The sequence below is a fragment of the Gadus macrocephalus genome, chromosome 7 (assembly GCF_031168955.1).
Source record: "Gadus macrocephalus chromosome 7, ASM3116895v1".
NCBI lineage: Eukaryota > Metazoa > Chordata > Actinopteri > Gadiformes > Gadidae > Gadus > Gadus macrocephalus.
In genome coordinates this window covers 11,311,544-11,329,692 of record NC_082388.1, presented here as the reverse complement: position 1 = coordinate 11,329,692, position 18,149 = coordinate 11,311,544, and the positions used below count along the sequence as shown (strand labels likewise).

General features: G+C 42.1%; 1 protein-coding gene and 1 long non-coding RNA gene across 2 annotated transcripts; one reads left to right on the top strand and one right to left on the bottom strand.

The window, feature by feature from the left end:
- Positions 1-1,403: 1,403 nt before the first annotated feature.
- On the top strand, positions 1,404-8,873 carry puraa (purine-rich element binding protein Aa). Its single transcript, XM_060056711.1, has 2 exons — positions 1,404-1,667; positions 4,580-8,873. Exon 2 carries the CDS (start codon positions 4,647-4,649, stop codon positions 5,499-5,501), a length of 855 nt encoding a protein of 284 aa, XP_059912694.1. The 5' UTR covers positions 1,404-1,667; positions 4,580-4,646; the 3' UTR covers positions 5,502-8,873.
- A 5,418-nt stretch (positions 8,874-14,291) lies between these two features.
- Positions 14,292-17,779, bottom strand: LOC132461544 (uncharacterized). Its single transcript, XR_009526631.1, has 2 exons — positions 15,357-17,779; positions 14,292-14,899 (listed from the first exon to the last, which is right to left on the bottom strand). It is a non-coding gene; the product is annotated as an uncharacterized LOC132461544 (long non-coding RNA).
- Between the last annotated feature and the right edge of the window lie 370 nt (positions 17,780-18,149).

Here is an 18,149-nt window from a genome sequence, read left to right as displayed (position 1 = left end):
AAGTGGTGGTGGTGGTGGTGGTGGTGGTGGTGGTGATAGTGTTGGTGGTGATAGTGTTGGTGGTGATAGTGTTGGTGGTTGTGTTGGAAGGTTGAGCGGGAGGGAAGGTGGAGAAGGAGGGGAGGTGGAGAGTGAGGGAAGGTGGAGAGTGAGGGAGGGGGAGAGGGAGGGACGGCGAGGGGCAGGAGGGCAGCAACACGGTAGGCCGAGAGAGACACGGGGCTGGGATGACTAACGCTGCTGCGAAAGCACATCGGCTGGGGATTCTTCAGGAGACTCCCGAGGACTTTTGCGTCCTATTCAACGAATTGACACACCGTGCGTTCATCGTACATTTTGAGGGGAAATTACATTCAAATAAAACAGAAGAAATATTGACTCCTACAGTCAACTTCAGCCGTCTTACGTTTTCTCACAGCAGAAGATGCAGGGGACTTTGTCAATGAATAGAGTGTTGAATGATTGTTGTGTTTGCAGGACTTAAATGTTGAGCTATAAGGAGATATATTGTATTGCTGTTTAACAGTAGGACTAGTCGGTTTTATTTGGACAGCTTTTATTCTATTACATCATTGGAAATACATTCTACAGGTAATTGAACGCGAGCACAATGTTCGCTGAAGGCATGCACAAATGGCGACACCTGTTGGCCAGATAGCCAATATTTGTATACTTTGTCGAGTTCAGAGATGTTGAACATGAGGTTATTGCCGCATTCATGCCTCAAACACACTGAAAACACAGTTAATGCTCGCTGGACAACGTTAGCATTTTTCAATGGCAAAAGAGGAGTTTTAGATGGGTAATAATAGGCGAGAATAACTTCTGAATATTATCTGAAATCTGAAAAATCAGGATTTAGACCGCATGACTGTTCTTGTAGTTTATTTATAGGCATGTGCATATTTAAATAATTATTGAAGAATACTTTGAGTTTCGCCTACACCAACATATTTTGGAAGCCCTAATTTCAGCATAGGCTAGACTAGAGGAAAGAACTCTGCCGTTAAAGACGTTTTGGAAAACGTCCGCTTGTACCCCACCCAACGGCCCCCAGGACAATCGAAAGAAGAAAAACCCGGGTTGAACTAATGTCCACCTCACAATGGGTCAGTGTTGCTTGCCTGTTGTATCCTGCTAAAAGCCTGACAGTTTCTAACCGCGACACTGGGGGGCGCTCGTCTGCGGACTAGGGTGACGCTGCGTGTTGACATCAGAAGTGAAACGTGCGCCGTTGAACTTGTGTGTCCTTCTCGGTGGTGTAATAAGAGTGGCTGGAGAGCAAAGGGTCCGAACGTACAGTGGGCGGTGACTCACTCCAGCACAAACCAATCAGTGATGAGGACGTGCAGTGGGAGATACCTATCTCCTTCTCGGGTAAGCGCTCACTGCTACCAGCGCGTCTCCAATTGGTCGGTGACGTGGAGAGGTGCGGCCAGTGTACGTCCGGTCGCTTGGATCTGACACTCACCAGGATACCCTCTCTCGATGCCACGAAACCGTTCTTCTTTCGATCCATTTTGTTCAACAATCAGCGCGACACTGTCTTTGACAGTCGACCTACGACAATATCCACCTTTTTCTTCGTGCATTTTCCCACCTCGTGGCCGGGTGACGCCGAGGCTGCAGGGGCTTTCTGTGTGCAGAAAACAAAAAAAGCAGGGAAGGTACTGTTATGCATTCTTGCTTTACAGGAGAGATGGTGCTATTCTCTATATGCTTTGTGTTTCCACGCATCCCCGATGCAATGTCGAGGTTATTTAGCCAATGGACCGAGTTTATGGACGCTTAATGGTGTTGTAGAGGAGCGCCAAAGCGACTGTCACGTTGGAGCTACAGTGTGGGAGCGGTGTAGGCCTGAAGCTAGACTTCATCACGTCGCCTCCTCGCTGCTGGGCCAAACTTTAGACCCAAATCTCGCCGGCGCTCTTAAGGTGCGCTCTTCGGAGAGATGGGGAATGTTGCCAGATTGAAAATCTGGCGCTATCTGGCAACATTGGAGAATCGGTTTGTTTCAAATTGTTCCAGTGATCTTGAATGGCAGTTCATCGACTAATCGGATTTCACTGTAAACCAACGTCGTTTGTCTAGCCCATGTACAATTATATGCATAATTAATTATATCAATAAAATGTTGCAAGTAAGTTGGGCTTGGTCAAAACATTGATCAGTTAATAACATATTATTCACAATTAGGCCTATTACATGAATATCACAATAGATATGCGCTAGAATTTTTTTCTTTGCTTTGCTTTGATTGAAGCCATTGGGATCCCGCAGTCTATTCTTGATTATTAAAACCTTGTGAGGGAACAAAAAGGCCTAACACAAAAACACACACAGTTATCCCCCTAACCTGTCAATTATAATAAAAAAACATAAACAAACCATTTTTTGTACATTGGCAGTAGGCCTAGTTTAGTCTAAAGTTAAAACACACCGACAAATGTGTCTGCTAGTTGCACAGACAGACGAGAGCCAATCCACCCAGTAAGCCTGATAGTGGGCTAATTGGCTGCGTCACATTGGTTTTATAGTATTAGCCTATATAGGATTCGTCAGTGCGCCTCTAACAATAGCCCCAATTAACTGAATAAAACAATGTCTGGAAACAGGGAAGATGAATCACAGAATAAAGGAGCTTTGTAGACGTAAACAGCCACAGGTTGTTTTTGTTATTTTCCAGAAATACTGAGGTAAGACAGAGTTGTGAAGTGATTACTGACACTGTTATCATGATGCAGAGCACCGACCAACAGTCAGGGCTTCAATTATTCAAGATAAAATAAAAATCAACCTATGGTCTTTAGGCATAATTAAACGAACGTATCCCTAAATAAATAAAAATAATACCGTGAAAGGAAGCATTCTAAGGCCTCTGTAACGGAACCGATAAGTCTTCCCCATAGTCCTGTTGTACTTAAGGGAAATAAAACTCATAGCCATTAAAGTCATTCCTGAACTGTTATTTTACGTCCCATCGCCTCTTATTTTGATCTAAGAAATTGTGATTCGTTGAGGAAAGTGTAGGCCTATATTTTCGGCTCTACGTGTCTGTCTGAAGCTGTCGTTTGCGGTGAATTATTCTGAAGACGGTACAAACTATTGTTATGAAATAAGAAAATATTCCTTTCTTGATCCGTAATTTTGTTTTACTTAAATTAAGTTGAGTAACAATGGAACCGACAATTAAAGGCTATGGGATATAGTTAAACATTAGTCATACTTTTGGCGTCTTTCCTTCAAGTGTACACCAATAATAATCTATAATATGTATATCAAATGTTTTTGTCTCTAATACAGAGGGGACGATTGCCGTAGGCCGCTGTCTGCTATATCCGAAGAGTCAACTTGGTTTAAAGTAAAGATTTCCATGCCTCAAGACTCAATAAAGAAAACAAAATAATGCATTTCAAGTGATCATAGTCTAGAAATATTCCTCTCAAAAATATAGGCCTATCTGTTTTGAATGTTGAAGGTATGGATCAGCGGGAAACTCATGATCACAGGGAAAAAATAAAAATAGGCCTGTCGAATAAAACACAGGATCCCAAATTATCCTATAGTGCGCCTGCGCCAAACGGTCTAATTCGACTGTTACAACTTTTATATATTTTTTCACAAGATGTATAAAAGTTCAACAATAATAAATAGTTGTTTTCCAAAGGAATAGGATTATTCGACAGTGCTCAACCTGTTATCTGTCAATCAATAATGACGGTTTTCTGTTTTTGAAGATAACTTCCCTATAGGCTATGTCATGCCATGTCGGCGTTTGGCCGTTCGACAAACACTAAATCATCCAAAGAGACACTTTTATGTGCCTAAACGCTGTTTGCAAGATTTAGAGGCAAACCGATTCTGTGGTCAGCAAAGAAATCGTGCTAATTAACCTGAAGGCTGAGACCTTTAAACAAGTGACGGGAGGAAAATAACCGTGGGATGCAATGTGTTTAGATAGGACTTTATGACTTTTTACACCAAAAGTTAACAAAAAGTTTATCATTCAGGAGTCCCCGAAAGGGATTGGATGACTAGTCTAATTAAATAAATTATCTAATGAATAAACGTTTCAAATATTTGATTTTCCTCGTATCACAACCGAGTCATATTAGCCTAAACATATCCCCAAAGGTTTTTCTGTTTATTTAGATCATGAAATATGAAAACTGCATGTTAGATTCGATTTGGTTTAATCAATAAACAAAAAAAAGATATAGGACTATTAATAAAATAATGCAAAAGTAGACAATATTTAAATTAAATTAGACAAACGAACAGAAAACACGATTGGATGCAAGTCCACTTTTTTTTTTTTTCAAAGTAGTTGTTTGAACAATCATCTAAGAATCTATTAGTCTATAATTTATTCAAAGGTATAGTCTAAACCAAAACTCTGGCTTGGTTGGTTAAAAACTTGTAAAAAATAACAAACACCCTGTCGTTTTTAAGCATTCTCCTATTTACTACCAAACCTAAATAAAGATCAAGCCGTTTTCTTGGTCATGAAATGTTTTTAAATCCCTTCTCTATTGTGGGAATAATGTGTCCCATGTATTCATGTTGGGTTTGTGTTCAGATATCGCGAGAGTTTGGCGTAGCTGGCGGTGGGTTGCAGCAGACAGAGGGAGAAGGCAGGCAGCATCATGGCGGACAGAGACAGTGGAAGTGAGCAGGGTGGAGCGGCAGCGGGCCCGGGCATCGGTTCCATGCACCTAGCGACCGGAGGGGCGGGCTCGGCGTCTGGACTGCAGCATGAGACACAAGAGCTGGCGTCGAAGCGAGTTGACATACAGAACAAACGCTTCTATTTGGACGTAAAGCAGAACGCAAAAGGCCGCTTCTTAAAGATAGCAGAAGTCGGGGCCGGAGGAAACAAGAGCCGCCTCACTCTCTCCATGTCCGTGGCGGTCGAGTTCCGCGACTACTTGGGGGACTTTATCGAACACTATGCCCAGTTGGGTCCGAGTAACCCAGATATGGTGCAAGATGAGCCCAGACGAGCACTCAAGAGTGAATTCCTGGTCCGGGAAAATCGTAAATACTACATGGATCTGAAAGAGAACCAGAGAGGACGGTTTCTGAGGATCCGACAGACCGTTAATCGGGGCCCCGGTTTGGGATCTACACAAGGCCAGACTATTGCTTTGCCAGCCCAGGGACTTATCGAGTTTCGTGACGCTTTGGCTAAACTTATTGACGATTACGGTGTGGAGGACGAGCCTGCAGAGTTGCCAGAAGGGTCATCTCTTACTGTGGACAACAAACGCTTTTTCTTCGACGTCGGATCCAATAAGTACGGGGTGTTCATGAGAGTAAGCGAGGTAAAGCCAACGTACCGTAACTCAATCACGGTGCCCTACAAAGTGTGGTCCAAATTTGGGAATACTTTTTGTAAATATGCCGAGGAGATGAAGAAGATCCAGGAGAAACAGCGGGAGAAAAGGGCATGTGAGCTGCAGCAACAAGAGATGCATGCAGATGATGGAGAAGAGGATTGATATTGATATATATATATATAAATATATAAATATATACACAGCAAAACATGCAAAAAATAATCCGAATAACAAAAGAGAAAATACTTAAACTCTACTGTATAAAGAAAGAAATGTTAAGATTTAACTGTTATGGTTTAACTCCAAGGGAGCAACGCCCACATAAGAAACCAACACAAACCAACCGTTCTGACACGTTATCACCCATCGCTGGATGTTATCCTACTTACCCACCATTAATACAGTAACAGGCTGCTAAACAAAGTAATAACATTATATTTGAACATTGTTTCCTACTTGACGACAAACTATATTGAAGTGGTTTCTTTCCCCTATTAACAGAGAACTTTTGTACAAGTCAAAGCTATTATAAAGTGTTTGCATTGTTCATTGAAATTGTTGCCGAGTTGTAAGAGAAAATAATGTCCTTTTCATGTGAGCTATTGTCTTCAGCACAAATCAGATCAAACCGAAAGTTTGTTTAAGGTTGTCATAATGAACTTGCCATCCAGATTACCTTTACCTGTGCATAGAGAAGTGTTTACACCTGATTCACATGAGGGCTAGACCTGGTTTGAAACTGGTTTAGGTGTCATGCAGTATAAAAAAAACATTTATATATTTATATCTATCTATATCTATAGATATAGATAGATATAGGTAGATATATACAGGCATTTTTCATCAAATGAAAATTTGTGCTCTATCTCCTGTGCAATATGCATTGCACCAAATCCGTTTTTTTGTTGTACTGGTCAATGGACAAGAAGACATTTTCCAGAGGCATTCAAAGAGACATGAGTAGTGTATCTTTTGTTTTCAATTGAAGTTGTTGCCACGCGGATGGGTTATACTATAGGCTACCGTTGTGTGTCGTCGTTATGCAATGTGTTTGTTTTTAAAGGTACTCAACATGTATTTTGATAGAGGATGTGCAGTAGCAACATGTAGCAAATGGCCTGATAGCGTATTTTAAGAAGAGCACTTAAAAGAGGACAAGCACGTAAAAATAACACGTCGGTAGTGGATTGGCTTAGGTGTGTCGTCCGAACGTACGGACAAAAAACAAGCATAGCATTATTGGACAGAAATATTAACCATGCAAAGTCACACAATCAACATAGTGCCAAGGAGTCCTATTGCTGCATGTTTAACTGCACAAAAGCTAGATCGATGTTGGTCTCCCGAATTACTGGCTCAAGAGTCCCCCTCTACGGCGAGGGTTTATCTATGTATAGTCCACTGATCTTGCATATTGAGTGAATTTTCCATTCAAAAGGCATTGTGTAGGTGTTGTGAAATAGGTTTGAAAGCATGATTGTACCTTGACATCAGACCTGTATCATCATAATATCACCTTCACACTATGAGGACGGACGCCAATTGAAAAACAGAAAATGGGCCAATGGGAGAATCGGATGTCAGAAGCAGTCGTCCAGACTCCTTTGGGTGTCGGAAACAGACGGCCCATCCCCCCTGCAATTTAAGGAGCTACGTTTTGGGAGACATACTCTGCTCAATAGTATTACTAAATTGGGTTAGCCCAGATATTTACCCCGGACATTGTGGTCCCTTGTTTTGGTCTTAATTGGAGATACTTGGGACTGTCTACAACTGGAAGTAATCCGGTTGCATCTCATAGATGTGTTAGCGGTTTTATAAACGTGCCGCCAGCTATAGCTTGGTGTTTAGACTGGCAACAATCAGATAATTTCAAGAGTTACCTCAGCATCCATTTTAAACACTTGCTCCCCCATGTTTTTTCGATTTGACTGGAAACCAGCGGACTAGACTTAAGTCCTTGACCACCCTGTTTTCTTGGGAGCCTCAGCTTTCTTTTAGTCCCCTTAAACTCTTGACCTGACTGGGGAGTGCCCTCTTCACCATGAAGACGACCTGGTGCCTTACACACATGCTTACACCCCGGCCCGGCGCTCTGGATCGCATTGGGGGCTTCTCGTTCTCATAGCTTATTCTTTTACTATTCTTAAGTACATATTCTTTTCATTTTTTAGGTGGCTCAGTCCCCTAGTGCACTATTGCACTTCTCGTGGTGCTACTTGAGTTCAACGTGGACTCTTTAGTAAAAAAGCTATAGGAGCAGAATTCTATGCTTTTTCTGCTTCCTTCCTTCCTACCTTCCTATTTTAGTTCCTTTCATACTTCCTATCTTCCGACCCTTGTTACCTTCCCCATAGCCATACAGTTCCTTTCTTCATAATTCAGTTCCTTTCTCACTCCTTCAGTTCCTTCCTTCCTTCCTATCGTCTCACTTTGTTCCAGTTCTCAGAGCCATCCAGGTATCGGCCCAGAGTTAAACATGAAGGTGAGGGTCACCATAGCTGCGAGATGAGGAAGAGCAGCTAGGAGCATTTCCATAGGGGTATCGGGGACGCTTGACGAACGTGTTCAGGCCAGGGGTTCAGACCCCTCTCCGGGAGACCTCCATGATGAAATACTTTGTTGTCCGACCTGGGTACTAACAGGCTAGTCGCTAAACTAATGGGGGAATAGCAAGCATGTCTTTTCATTGTTCAATTGGATTTAATTCATTTTCATTATGAATTGTTTTACCTTTGCAGCGTTATCATCCCACATTATTTGTAATTTTTGGAATGTTTGTGCCCACTTTAAAAAAAAGAAAATGAATATTTTTTTTTTTCTTCTGTGCAACATTTCATCACTGTGTGCAATATCGTATGTGCCAATGGTGGCAATATATGTATATCAATTAAATATATGATTACTATTTGAACGCATGTGGCTGAATTCCATGTTTATTTATCTGTTGGAGTTTAGCCTTTTATTTGCACTTGGAGCGCTCCGTCTGGGAGAGAACCATTGAGTTCAACAAGTTTTGGGACAGCACCATCCGCCTCAATACGCTGTTAGTATTTCAACTTGAAACAGGGCCACGTCCTCATTGGCACGTTGAGCCACCTCTGATACCTCTACAGGAGCCAGGGGGGGAAGTGTTGGTTTATTTGGTTGTTCTCACTAGATCAAGAGCCTATTCCCTCGTCTGGGTGAAGATTGAAACTCCATATACAGTGAAATTTCCTTGTTTTGTTTTTTTAGATCTAATGTGATGGTGCTCTGGTCCATTCCTTATGAAGGAGAAAGGTGTACTGATCATCGCTGAGTGTAGCACTTTTTGCTTTTCCAGGTTTAATGAGATGCCTGACCAATACTTGTTTTAAAAAAATAATCGCTACAAAGAATGTCATTCTCTCTTATTATTTTGTCGCCTTTTTAATAGAATATATTTGATTTTACTCATTTGGTTCAAATGCATTAAATATAATTTATGTACATTTTGCAAATTTTAAAAATAAAACTAATTTGCCCATATCTGGTGGGGAAAATTACATTAAACTTGTATGTGACTTATTTTCTTGAAAGCTGGGTTGTGAAGACATCGTAGGTAGAGACATTTCCCCTGGATATTCACTTCTGGGGTTTATCTGAGCTGGTAATTCGAATCTGACAAAACAAAAAAGTTAAAATAATATTAAAACTACAACCCATTTGTGTTTGAACCCTATCAGAAGTATTTTTGGATCCCTCAGACAGATAATGGATCCACGTACCCACAGATAATGTCGCATTATTTTGGGCGCTGTGATTAATAGGCTACCTTTAATACACTGCTGACGGGTAAACCTAGAATAATAATCACAGTATTGAAAATAGTGCCCGTTTATAATTGTAGAATGTTTGTAGAACAAACTACAATTTAGTTATGTGGTTACTGGCACTCCTTTTAAAAGCTATATATTGGAACACACTGGGCCTCTTTGGAATGTAAATAAGAGTGTATTCCCTTCCCTTGACCAGGAGCTAGTGTCACGCTGCAAGTCAATCGAAGCGGCTTAAGCAAAGCAAATAAGCAAGTAAACTCCCTTTCTAGTAGCACAACTATGAATTTCAATTTAACAACTCGTCTGAATTTGACGGAAACAGGCAATGCAGATTTACAGATATCTCGGACTCTGTGTGTCCCTTTAGTTGTGACTTAATGGGTAGGTCAAGACTTTTAAGGACCTGCAGACACCGTGTCTCGTGTCTACATCTCTCTCCCTTCCTCATGGTCTCTTTCCTCTGCTGTCTGTCTCTCGGTCCCTCCCACTCCGCTCCTGAAAATGCTTTCAAAAACAATTTTCTATTCACAGTGTGAATAGAAAACACATCACAATTATGTCAATGACGAACAACATTCTACCACCTCACTGGCCAAGTAATTGTTCCCTTTTTGTCTAGCCCCAGATTTTTTGGGATCTATTTTTCGTGTTTTGTATAAAACGGTCCATATTCTTCTCTTGAATTCTGAACAGGTCAACACGTCTGCAACAAAGATGGGCTTTCCAGGTTGGGTTGTATTTTAAGCAAATGAGCAACAGAGACTTTCGTACCAAAGGATACATCATGCACCTGGCCACAGAACACAACCTCCGAAACATCACCTAAATCTTTTGGTTTAATTATAAAAAAGAAATGTAGGCTACATTAATATTATTATGCATTATCATTAAAAAAAAAAAATGTGTTTCATGCTTGGTAAACATTGAACAATCTTCTTGTTTTATTTGTACTGTGGAATAAATAAATAAGTGTAACACTGGTAAATGCTAACAGCAGTCCTGAACAATTTCTTCTTCTGCACACATAGGGGTCAACACTATACACAACATATACAGTTGTATTGGTTTGAGATAAGTCAGAGACCCTATAACCATGGCATCTTTATCATTGCGCCCAGGCCAAAGAAAGCCAAGGGTTTACCTGAGTAAAGGAGACCCTGTAGGCGTGGCCTATTTCCCATTCCTCCCATTACCAAAATAAACTAAATATTTACCTGCATTCGAGAGATACTTCATGAACCACATCCAGAGGGCAAGCTCGTGGACCATGCGTCTCTGAATAAACCACGTGTTGAACATTTACCACTATACGAGTTAAATCAAGCATGGAACAGCGATACAACAAAGGTTTACAATTCTGTTTATCAATTAGGATACTTTTAGAAACGTTTGAAAGGTGAGACAAACGTAACCTGGCTGCAAAGGGGAACTTGAACCTACGTCACGGGCAGTGCCATCTTGTGAGGAATGTCCAACTCACGGGTGGAGGCAGTTTAGCGCCATCGTTTAGCGCCATCGACTTCCATACATAGCGCGATCAATGGCTTGTCATCTTTTTTGGTAAAATTAGTTTAAAAATTCAGTAAAGAGGCTTATTTTTGTTGTTGAAATTCTTCCGCACAGTAGCGATCTGAAATATCTGAAAAGGCTTAACCTTAAGTAATGTTGCTAAATTGTGTTGTGTTTATATTGCTACAAATAAAAACATAAGAACTACTGAAATAATCTTGTGTGACGCAGGATTACATGCGCGTTCATCATCCTGGTGATAACGGTGTGTTCCTCAATCCTCAGACGCCAGACTTCCGACACGAAAGCCGAAGATCTCCCAGCTTTTTTGCGGCATTTCTCGGAGGCACGCCCCTTTTTCATCTTTTGGAAATCTGTAGACGCCAGCCTTCCGAGTTGCACTTTTAACGTCATTACCGGTCTCGGAGCATTTTTAGCGTTCCCGTTCGTCTATGTGATTGTGTCATGAAATTGGCTAGTGGTTCATTGTAAGCTTCATAAGCCTCTTTAGCAAACCAGCCCGAAAATGACACAACTTTACATTGTATTGCACCCACAGCAAGACCGTGCAATGCATAAATTGGTGACCGGAATAAAGTAGCAATGTAATCAAGTGTGTAAGTGCATTTAAAATCGACATTCAAATTACTTTACGGGCGAAGCCATTTTTGTGGAGAGTGTCATCACTGCTCTCGGTCTACTAACACCGGGATTCCACCGGACGCGTACGCGCCGCGGAACGGCTGCGTCCTCTGCCCTGCGTCCATTCCTACCGGGCGCGTAACGGCAGCGTAGCGCTGCCTTGCGAGCCAGCCGTATTCACGCGAGATCACGAGATCACGCGATAATCCTAAACCTAATGTACACACCTTCCACTCCCAAAACTATTGCAATTAAGTGCCACGCTTTGTCCTTTCTGACATTTTCCTTATAAAAAGAATGATTTGGTACATAAATGACTTCATGTTGCTGAACTTCGACAATGAGTCTCTCGTCGTCCATGTTGCCGACCCTCTGAGACCCTTTGATTGATTGACTGCTGACCTGGGGCCACCGGTCATGACGTAATAATGTTGATGTGAAGTTACATGAGCTGAGTATTGTGTTTTATTTTGAAAATTAACCGGATGCTCTATGGCTTTTACTTTTTCACTTCCTGCCCTGCTCGATCTGCTCTGTTGAAATTGACGCGGTTTAGCAGCGGCTCGCGGCAAAAATAGAATTGGACGGAAAGATAGCGCCGCGGCGCAGCACGCCGCTCCTGGGACGCTGCTGAAACGTTCCGCGGCGCGCCCGGTGGAAATGGTCTCATTGATTAGAGTGGAAGCGATCAGCAGCGGTGACCGCGGCGCAGCCGTCCCGCGGCTCGTACGCCTCCGGTGGAATCAAGGCCTTAAAAGTTCTTCGCAGCTGGGGTTTTTTTATCCGATAAACTAAACCGAACTTAGTAGGATCAGTTTCAAATTTGCATACCTTTATTTGCTTGATGCCTATCACCTTTATTCATTTTGCTTTTATTTATAAGAATTTATATATATATATCTATTCCCTAGCGTCGCCGCCCCTGAAAAAGCACTTTTTAAAAGCTGGTTTGTACATCCCGGTTTTTTTTTCCCGTAGGCACCTCTATATCTACTCCTCACCACTGGATGTCGCCCTCTTTCGTTTGTGAGAAAACTATTCTGAGAGAATGGACGATGAGAGACTGGTCGTCGAGGTGGAAAAGTATGTTGAATTATGTGACCAAAGTTCCCGTCATTATAAAGACAACACCAAAAAGGACATTGCCTGGCGAGCCATAGCTCTGGAGATTGGCTCTTCAGGTGAGAAATCAACAATGGTGGACTAAGTACCCAAACCATTAACCATAATGGGAAATAGACGAAATCAAGTCACATATAATCACACCATGTAGGTAGAAACCAGGGGCCGTATTCACAAAGGATCTTAGGGCTAAAAGTAGGTCCTAACTGGCGAATTTAGGAGTAACTCCTAAAAATAATGGGCGTGTCACTCTTAAATTTAGGACTCCTAACTTTTTTCACTAAGAGTAATTCACAAAGTATTTTAGGCCTAAAAGTAGCACCTAAGTCTAGGAGAGCTTAAAAGTCCTCAAGAGGACTCCTAACTCAGTAAGACCTATTCACAAAGAATCGTAAATGCCTGCGAGACGAAATGTTAGGGTATTAAACTTGTTGTGGAGTTAATCGCAATGCAATACCATCCCCGACTAACAGGAATAATCCGATTAGTCCCGAAATAAAATGTTTGGCCACACTACGTTATTTAGCAACAGGGGAAATGCAACTTTGCAATGCCGACGATTTAAAAATATCGCAACCATCAGTCAGCCGTGCCATAAACTTTCCTTTGGACATTCAACAATTACACAGGATCAAAGCCAACTTCATGGCAATTGCAGGTATGCCCGGTGTGGTCGGTGCTATTGACGGGACGCACATAAAAATAATTGCGCCATCAAAAGACGAGGACGTGTTCGTCAATAGGACGAAAGTGCATTCCATCAACACGCAGGTTGTTTTTGATGCAAATTTTAACATAGCCTACTGGATGTTGTTGCAAAGTGGCCTGGATCTTCAGCTACCCATGATTCGCGCATTTTAATGGAGAGCGGTCTGAGGCAGCTTTTTGAGATGTACCAGTTGGGTGTCACTTGCTGGGAGACAGTGACTATCCATGCAAGACGTGGCTCTAGACACCCTACCTCAATCCACAACCGGGAGCACAGTTAAAGTATAACATGTAAGTGATTACGCATATTACGCTTAGTCCTACGTGTAAAACACATTGTATTGGCTCTTTGACGCCTTTTATTTGTTGAATCCATATTTATTATTGTTTACTGATTTCTTCCATATATGCTAGAGCACACAAACATACACGAAATGTTGTGGAGAGAGGAATTGGGCAGATGAAACGTCGGTTCATGTCCTCCACGGCGAAATACGCCTCACCCCAGAGAGGGCAAGCACAGTCATTACTGTATGTGCCATTCTACACAACCTCTGCAAGCGGAGGAACATTCCACAGCCAGACGATGGTGATGATGATGATGATGATGATGGCGATCAACATGACAATGAATTTGGCCGTGTGGAACCGAGTGGACCGGCATTTAGGGATCACTTTGAAAACACATTTTAGGTAAACACCTTGGCACAAATCAGTCAACACTTGTGTAGTTCATAACATTTATTTTCTTTTAAATTGTACGTATTTTTATTGTTTGCTTTCTCTCTCTTGAACGTACAGGCTACAACGTCATTATCGTGGTCTGCACAAAATTGTCATCATGCGTGTATTCTGCTAACTGCACTATAACTACTTAATAGGAATTCATTTCTAGCCTAGGCTATTTCCTTGTTTTTCGGTGATTCAGTGGGCTCGTCTGAACAACCAATCACCGAACTGACTGCTTCTAAACTCGTGCATGAGAATTTACGTAATCCATAGCAACGGCGCGTTACTCTTAGTTCACTCTTTGTGATTTATCCTTAGTAAGAGTAGGTCTCAGCGGCTTTGTGAATAATTTTTAAGAAAAAACTCCTACGTAAAATGTTTTAGCGCGAGTTAGGAGCACTCCTAGCGGTAAGATAAAATGCTTTGTGAATACGGCCCCAGATTACTTGTAATATATATATTTTTATTTAAGGCAAGGAAACTTCATTGATATAGCACTTTTCATGTATGAAGCAGACTCAAAGTGCTTCACATAGAAACATTCTCATGCAATAAAATAGATAAGTAAAAGAAAACACAGGCAAAGCTCAAAAATGCATTGTCATGTATTCACTGTCTCTCTGGTATCAGATCATGTATTAACTGTCTCTCTGGATTTAAGGAAAAATAACATTAAGTGTCTCGAGCACTCAATTAAAATACACTGGCTACTGAATCCAGCACTAACATCACTGTATTTATCCTGAGGGATAAAAAAAAAGTATATATATACACATGCAAAAGAGTATACCAGAGAGGGATAATAACTAGATTATAGGTCATCATATAGGCTGCACCATATGGTTCTGCCATTGCACACTTAGTGGCGAATTGAAATATTGGCGTGCCTCTCAGGATCTGCACGGAGCTCCTGGACCAGATTGTGGCATACCCCCTGTTCTTGTCTCCGTTCATTGATGGGGTGCACCCAAACCCTTCGTCTTCTCCTTGCCCGCCTACAGCGCAGGATAAGAAGGGCAGCCCTCCTCTGTCTGGCAACAGTTATTTGTTCTGTTGAAATAAAAAAACCTCAATAAAATGTAAAAGAACTTGCTCAATTAAAATGGATGACTACTGGCTGCATACATGTAAATGTGTGGCTATGTTAAGGCTATATAGATGGATAGATAGATGATACTGTATTGGTCCCAATGGGGATCAATAAAGCCATCCAGGAGCTCAATACAATAAATACACACAATAACAATTGGCCTTAAAAGGTGACTGCACTATATACTAAAAAGGCTTAATAGAAGGTCCTGCAGTTATTGAGATTGTTGATGCAGTAGATGAATAATTGCAAAATATAAAATAAATAAGAAATGACAGTAAATAAAACGATAAAGTGCCCTACAAACTAAGTTGATCTGATGCTTGAAAACATACTTTCACTGCGCAAATTATACATTTTTCAAATTATTCAGCCAAAAAGATGGAAAATAAATAAACTAGGCTACAGGCTACTCACCCATTGCGTTCCGTCTCTTTGCTGCGGTTGATTGACAGGTGACTTCCTGATTTTATACTGCAGCGCGGCCGTCGCGCCGCCTCCTGTTGGTGCTAGGGGCGTACTTTTGACACGCGTAAAATGCGCGCCGCTGCGCTGCGGGGCCGGTGTATTTAGGCCTTTATCTAGAGCTGGTTTAACAGTTCATTTAAAATTGAGCAAAGTCATGCCAACAGACGTTTCAACGTCAATCAATAGTAAGGTATGTGATATGATGGTTGATTCTTTTATATTGAGTAAAATGTTCATGTTCCGCCATGTTCACGCGCGTCACTACTCACTAGTAAACAATGCGTCACCAACTGGGCAACTCTGTTATCAAAATTTGGACCGAGTTGCCGAACGGATGTAGAATCATAACGGTGTCATGAGGTGTTGTTCACGCGAACTTTCCGACGTCGCAAAAATGTTTTCCCCATAATTACCAGCGATGTGAACGCACCATACATCATTAAGTAATGACGTCACAACTCAATGAAATCACAACGCAACGTCAGGAACAACAACAAACGACCCAAATGTAGCAACTTCCCCTGAAAGTTAGCAGGATCAACACACTGACCCTTGCCCGATATCATCAAGCTTTGTGTTACAAATGGAAAAGGTTCGCCAGCGCATGAAGGAAAGTGGTCCATTACGGTGTGTTGGTTGTGTGAGCTACTGCAGTTTACATCAAATAGGCTACCTAACCTTCCCATATGATTGTGTAATAATAGACCTACATCCATCTAGACAGAGGCTAGGATGAAACTGTGTTTCTTAACCATTGCCGTCCTTTTTCCTTTATTACTGTTGTCAGTGTAGTATTTTGTCTTACATTATTCTATTTCATTAGATTTAGATTTTACTTTTATGCCGTTTCACACCAGAGGCCGCTAGATGGCGGTGTTCACTTAGTAATTCTACCAATAAACATAAAGATAGTCCAGTCTATGCTTCTACAACAGCGAACAAAAAATATGTTAATGTCTAACACATTAACAAATAGGCCTACAAAAAAAACTGCTAAATCTTACACTACAACATCAAAATATAGACAACAACTTTGTGATTATTAAAAAAGCAAAGAAACGTATGCAGTAAACAAACCAAGATTACCGTCCACAACTTGTACCAACTACATCGACCGTTCTGCTTACCCAACATTAATATTTAATAATATAAAATGACAATGGGGCCAGATACACAAAAGTTGCAATGATAGTTCTCAGATTCCTAAAAGGAATTAAAACCAAGTTTATAAGAATATCCTTAACTGCAATTGCTGAAAAATAAATAAACTTTAATTACCTTAATAACTTCTTTATGGTGTAAGTCACTTATGAACCAAAGATAATCGGTAGATTGTATTCTGTTTTGGATTGGATTCTTCTATTTTTCTATTCATTTGACAGTGGATGTTCTTTAATCTGTCTGAGACCCCTATGGCAAGGGGATTCTAGCTATGCGCGGCCTGTGAGTATTTAGCATATAGGGTAGTAGCCTAAACAATGTTTATTTCCATATAATTACAATACCAAGCCAAATTTGAATAAGTGAGTGGCCGCACCTCACAATGAGATAGCAGCACACATTGTGAATAGAATAAATTAAAACGGAAATACTACCAATTAAAAGCAAGAATATATCACTAATCAATTTGGCATCTTAAGTCAAGGAAGCTTTATCTTAAAGTTAAAAATATTTAGAAGAAATTAAAGGTAATCGTTTTCAAGAATGACAATCTTACTATTATCTTTTTTTGTAAATAATAATTTAAGGAAAAACATATTACCGTTAAGATATTTTGGTGATTAGGCCTATAAAGAAACACAATTGCAAAGTATTTTGTCCTAAAGGTACTTTTGTGGATTTGGCCCCAAGAACATTAAGTGAATATAAGAATTGTACTCTAATAATAGTTATTATTACATTACATGAATATCTATTTATGTATTTTTTTTTTCTTTCTGTAACGAAAGAGTCTCTTTCTTTGAGATTTTCTGGAAATCAGGAAGTCCTTTCTGCCCACTTACTAATCCCACAGTGTGCTTTGTTTGTCTGAGACACACAGAAGAAGGAAAGAATGAAGAAAAAAAGAGGGAATAGAGAGAAACCCAGAGAAGGGGAGAGAAAGAGAGAGAGCAGAAGAAGAGGAAAGGGAGCAAGACACAGAAGGAGAGAGAGAAGAAAGAAAAGGAAGAGAGAGGTATACACTCAAGAAGGAGAGAGAGACGGAGAGTTCATGGAATGCAGTGATGTCATCAGCCTAGTCATCCCACACACATACACACACACACACACACACACACACACACAGACACACACACTCACACACACACACGCACAAAGACAAGGAGGAACCACAAGCTCTCTCTCTCTCCCTCTCTATCTCTCTCTTTTCCTCCTCCTCCCCGCCCCGCCCCCCCGCCCCCCCTCCCCCCCCCGCCCCCCCGCCCCCCCCCCCCCGCCCGCCCCCCCCGCCCCCCCGCCCCCCCCCCCCCCGCCCCCTCCCCCCGACCCGCCCCCGCCCCCCCCCCCCCCGCCCCCCCCCCCCCCCCCGCCCCCCGCCCCCGCCCCCCCCCCCCGCCCCTCCCCCCCCGCCCCCCCTCCCCCCGCCCCCCGCCCCCCCCCGCCCCCCCCCCCCCCACCCGCCCCCCCCCCCTCCCCCCCCGCCCTCCCCCCGCCCCCCGCCCCCCCCCCCTCGACCCCCCCCCCCGCCCACCCCCCCCCCCGACCCCCCCCCCCCGCCGCCCCCCGTCCCCCCCCCCACCG

Excerpts from the sequence above, each read along its gene's own strand:
- puraa (XM_060056711.1), top strand. The coding sequence starts at position 4,647 with ATGGCGGACAGAGACAGTGGAAGTGAGCAGGGTGGAGCGGCAGCGGGC.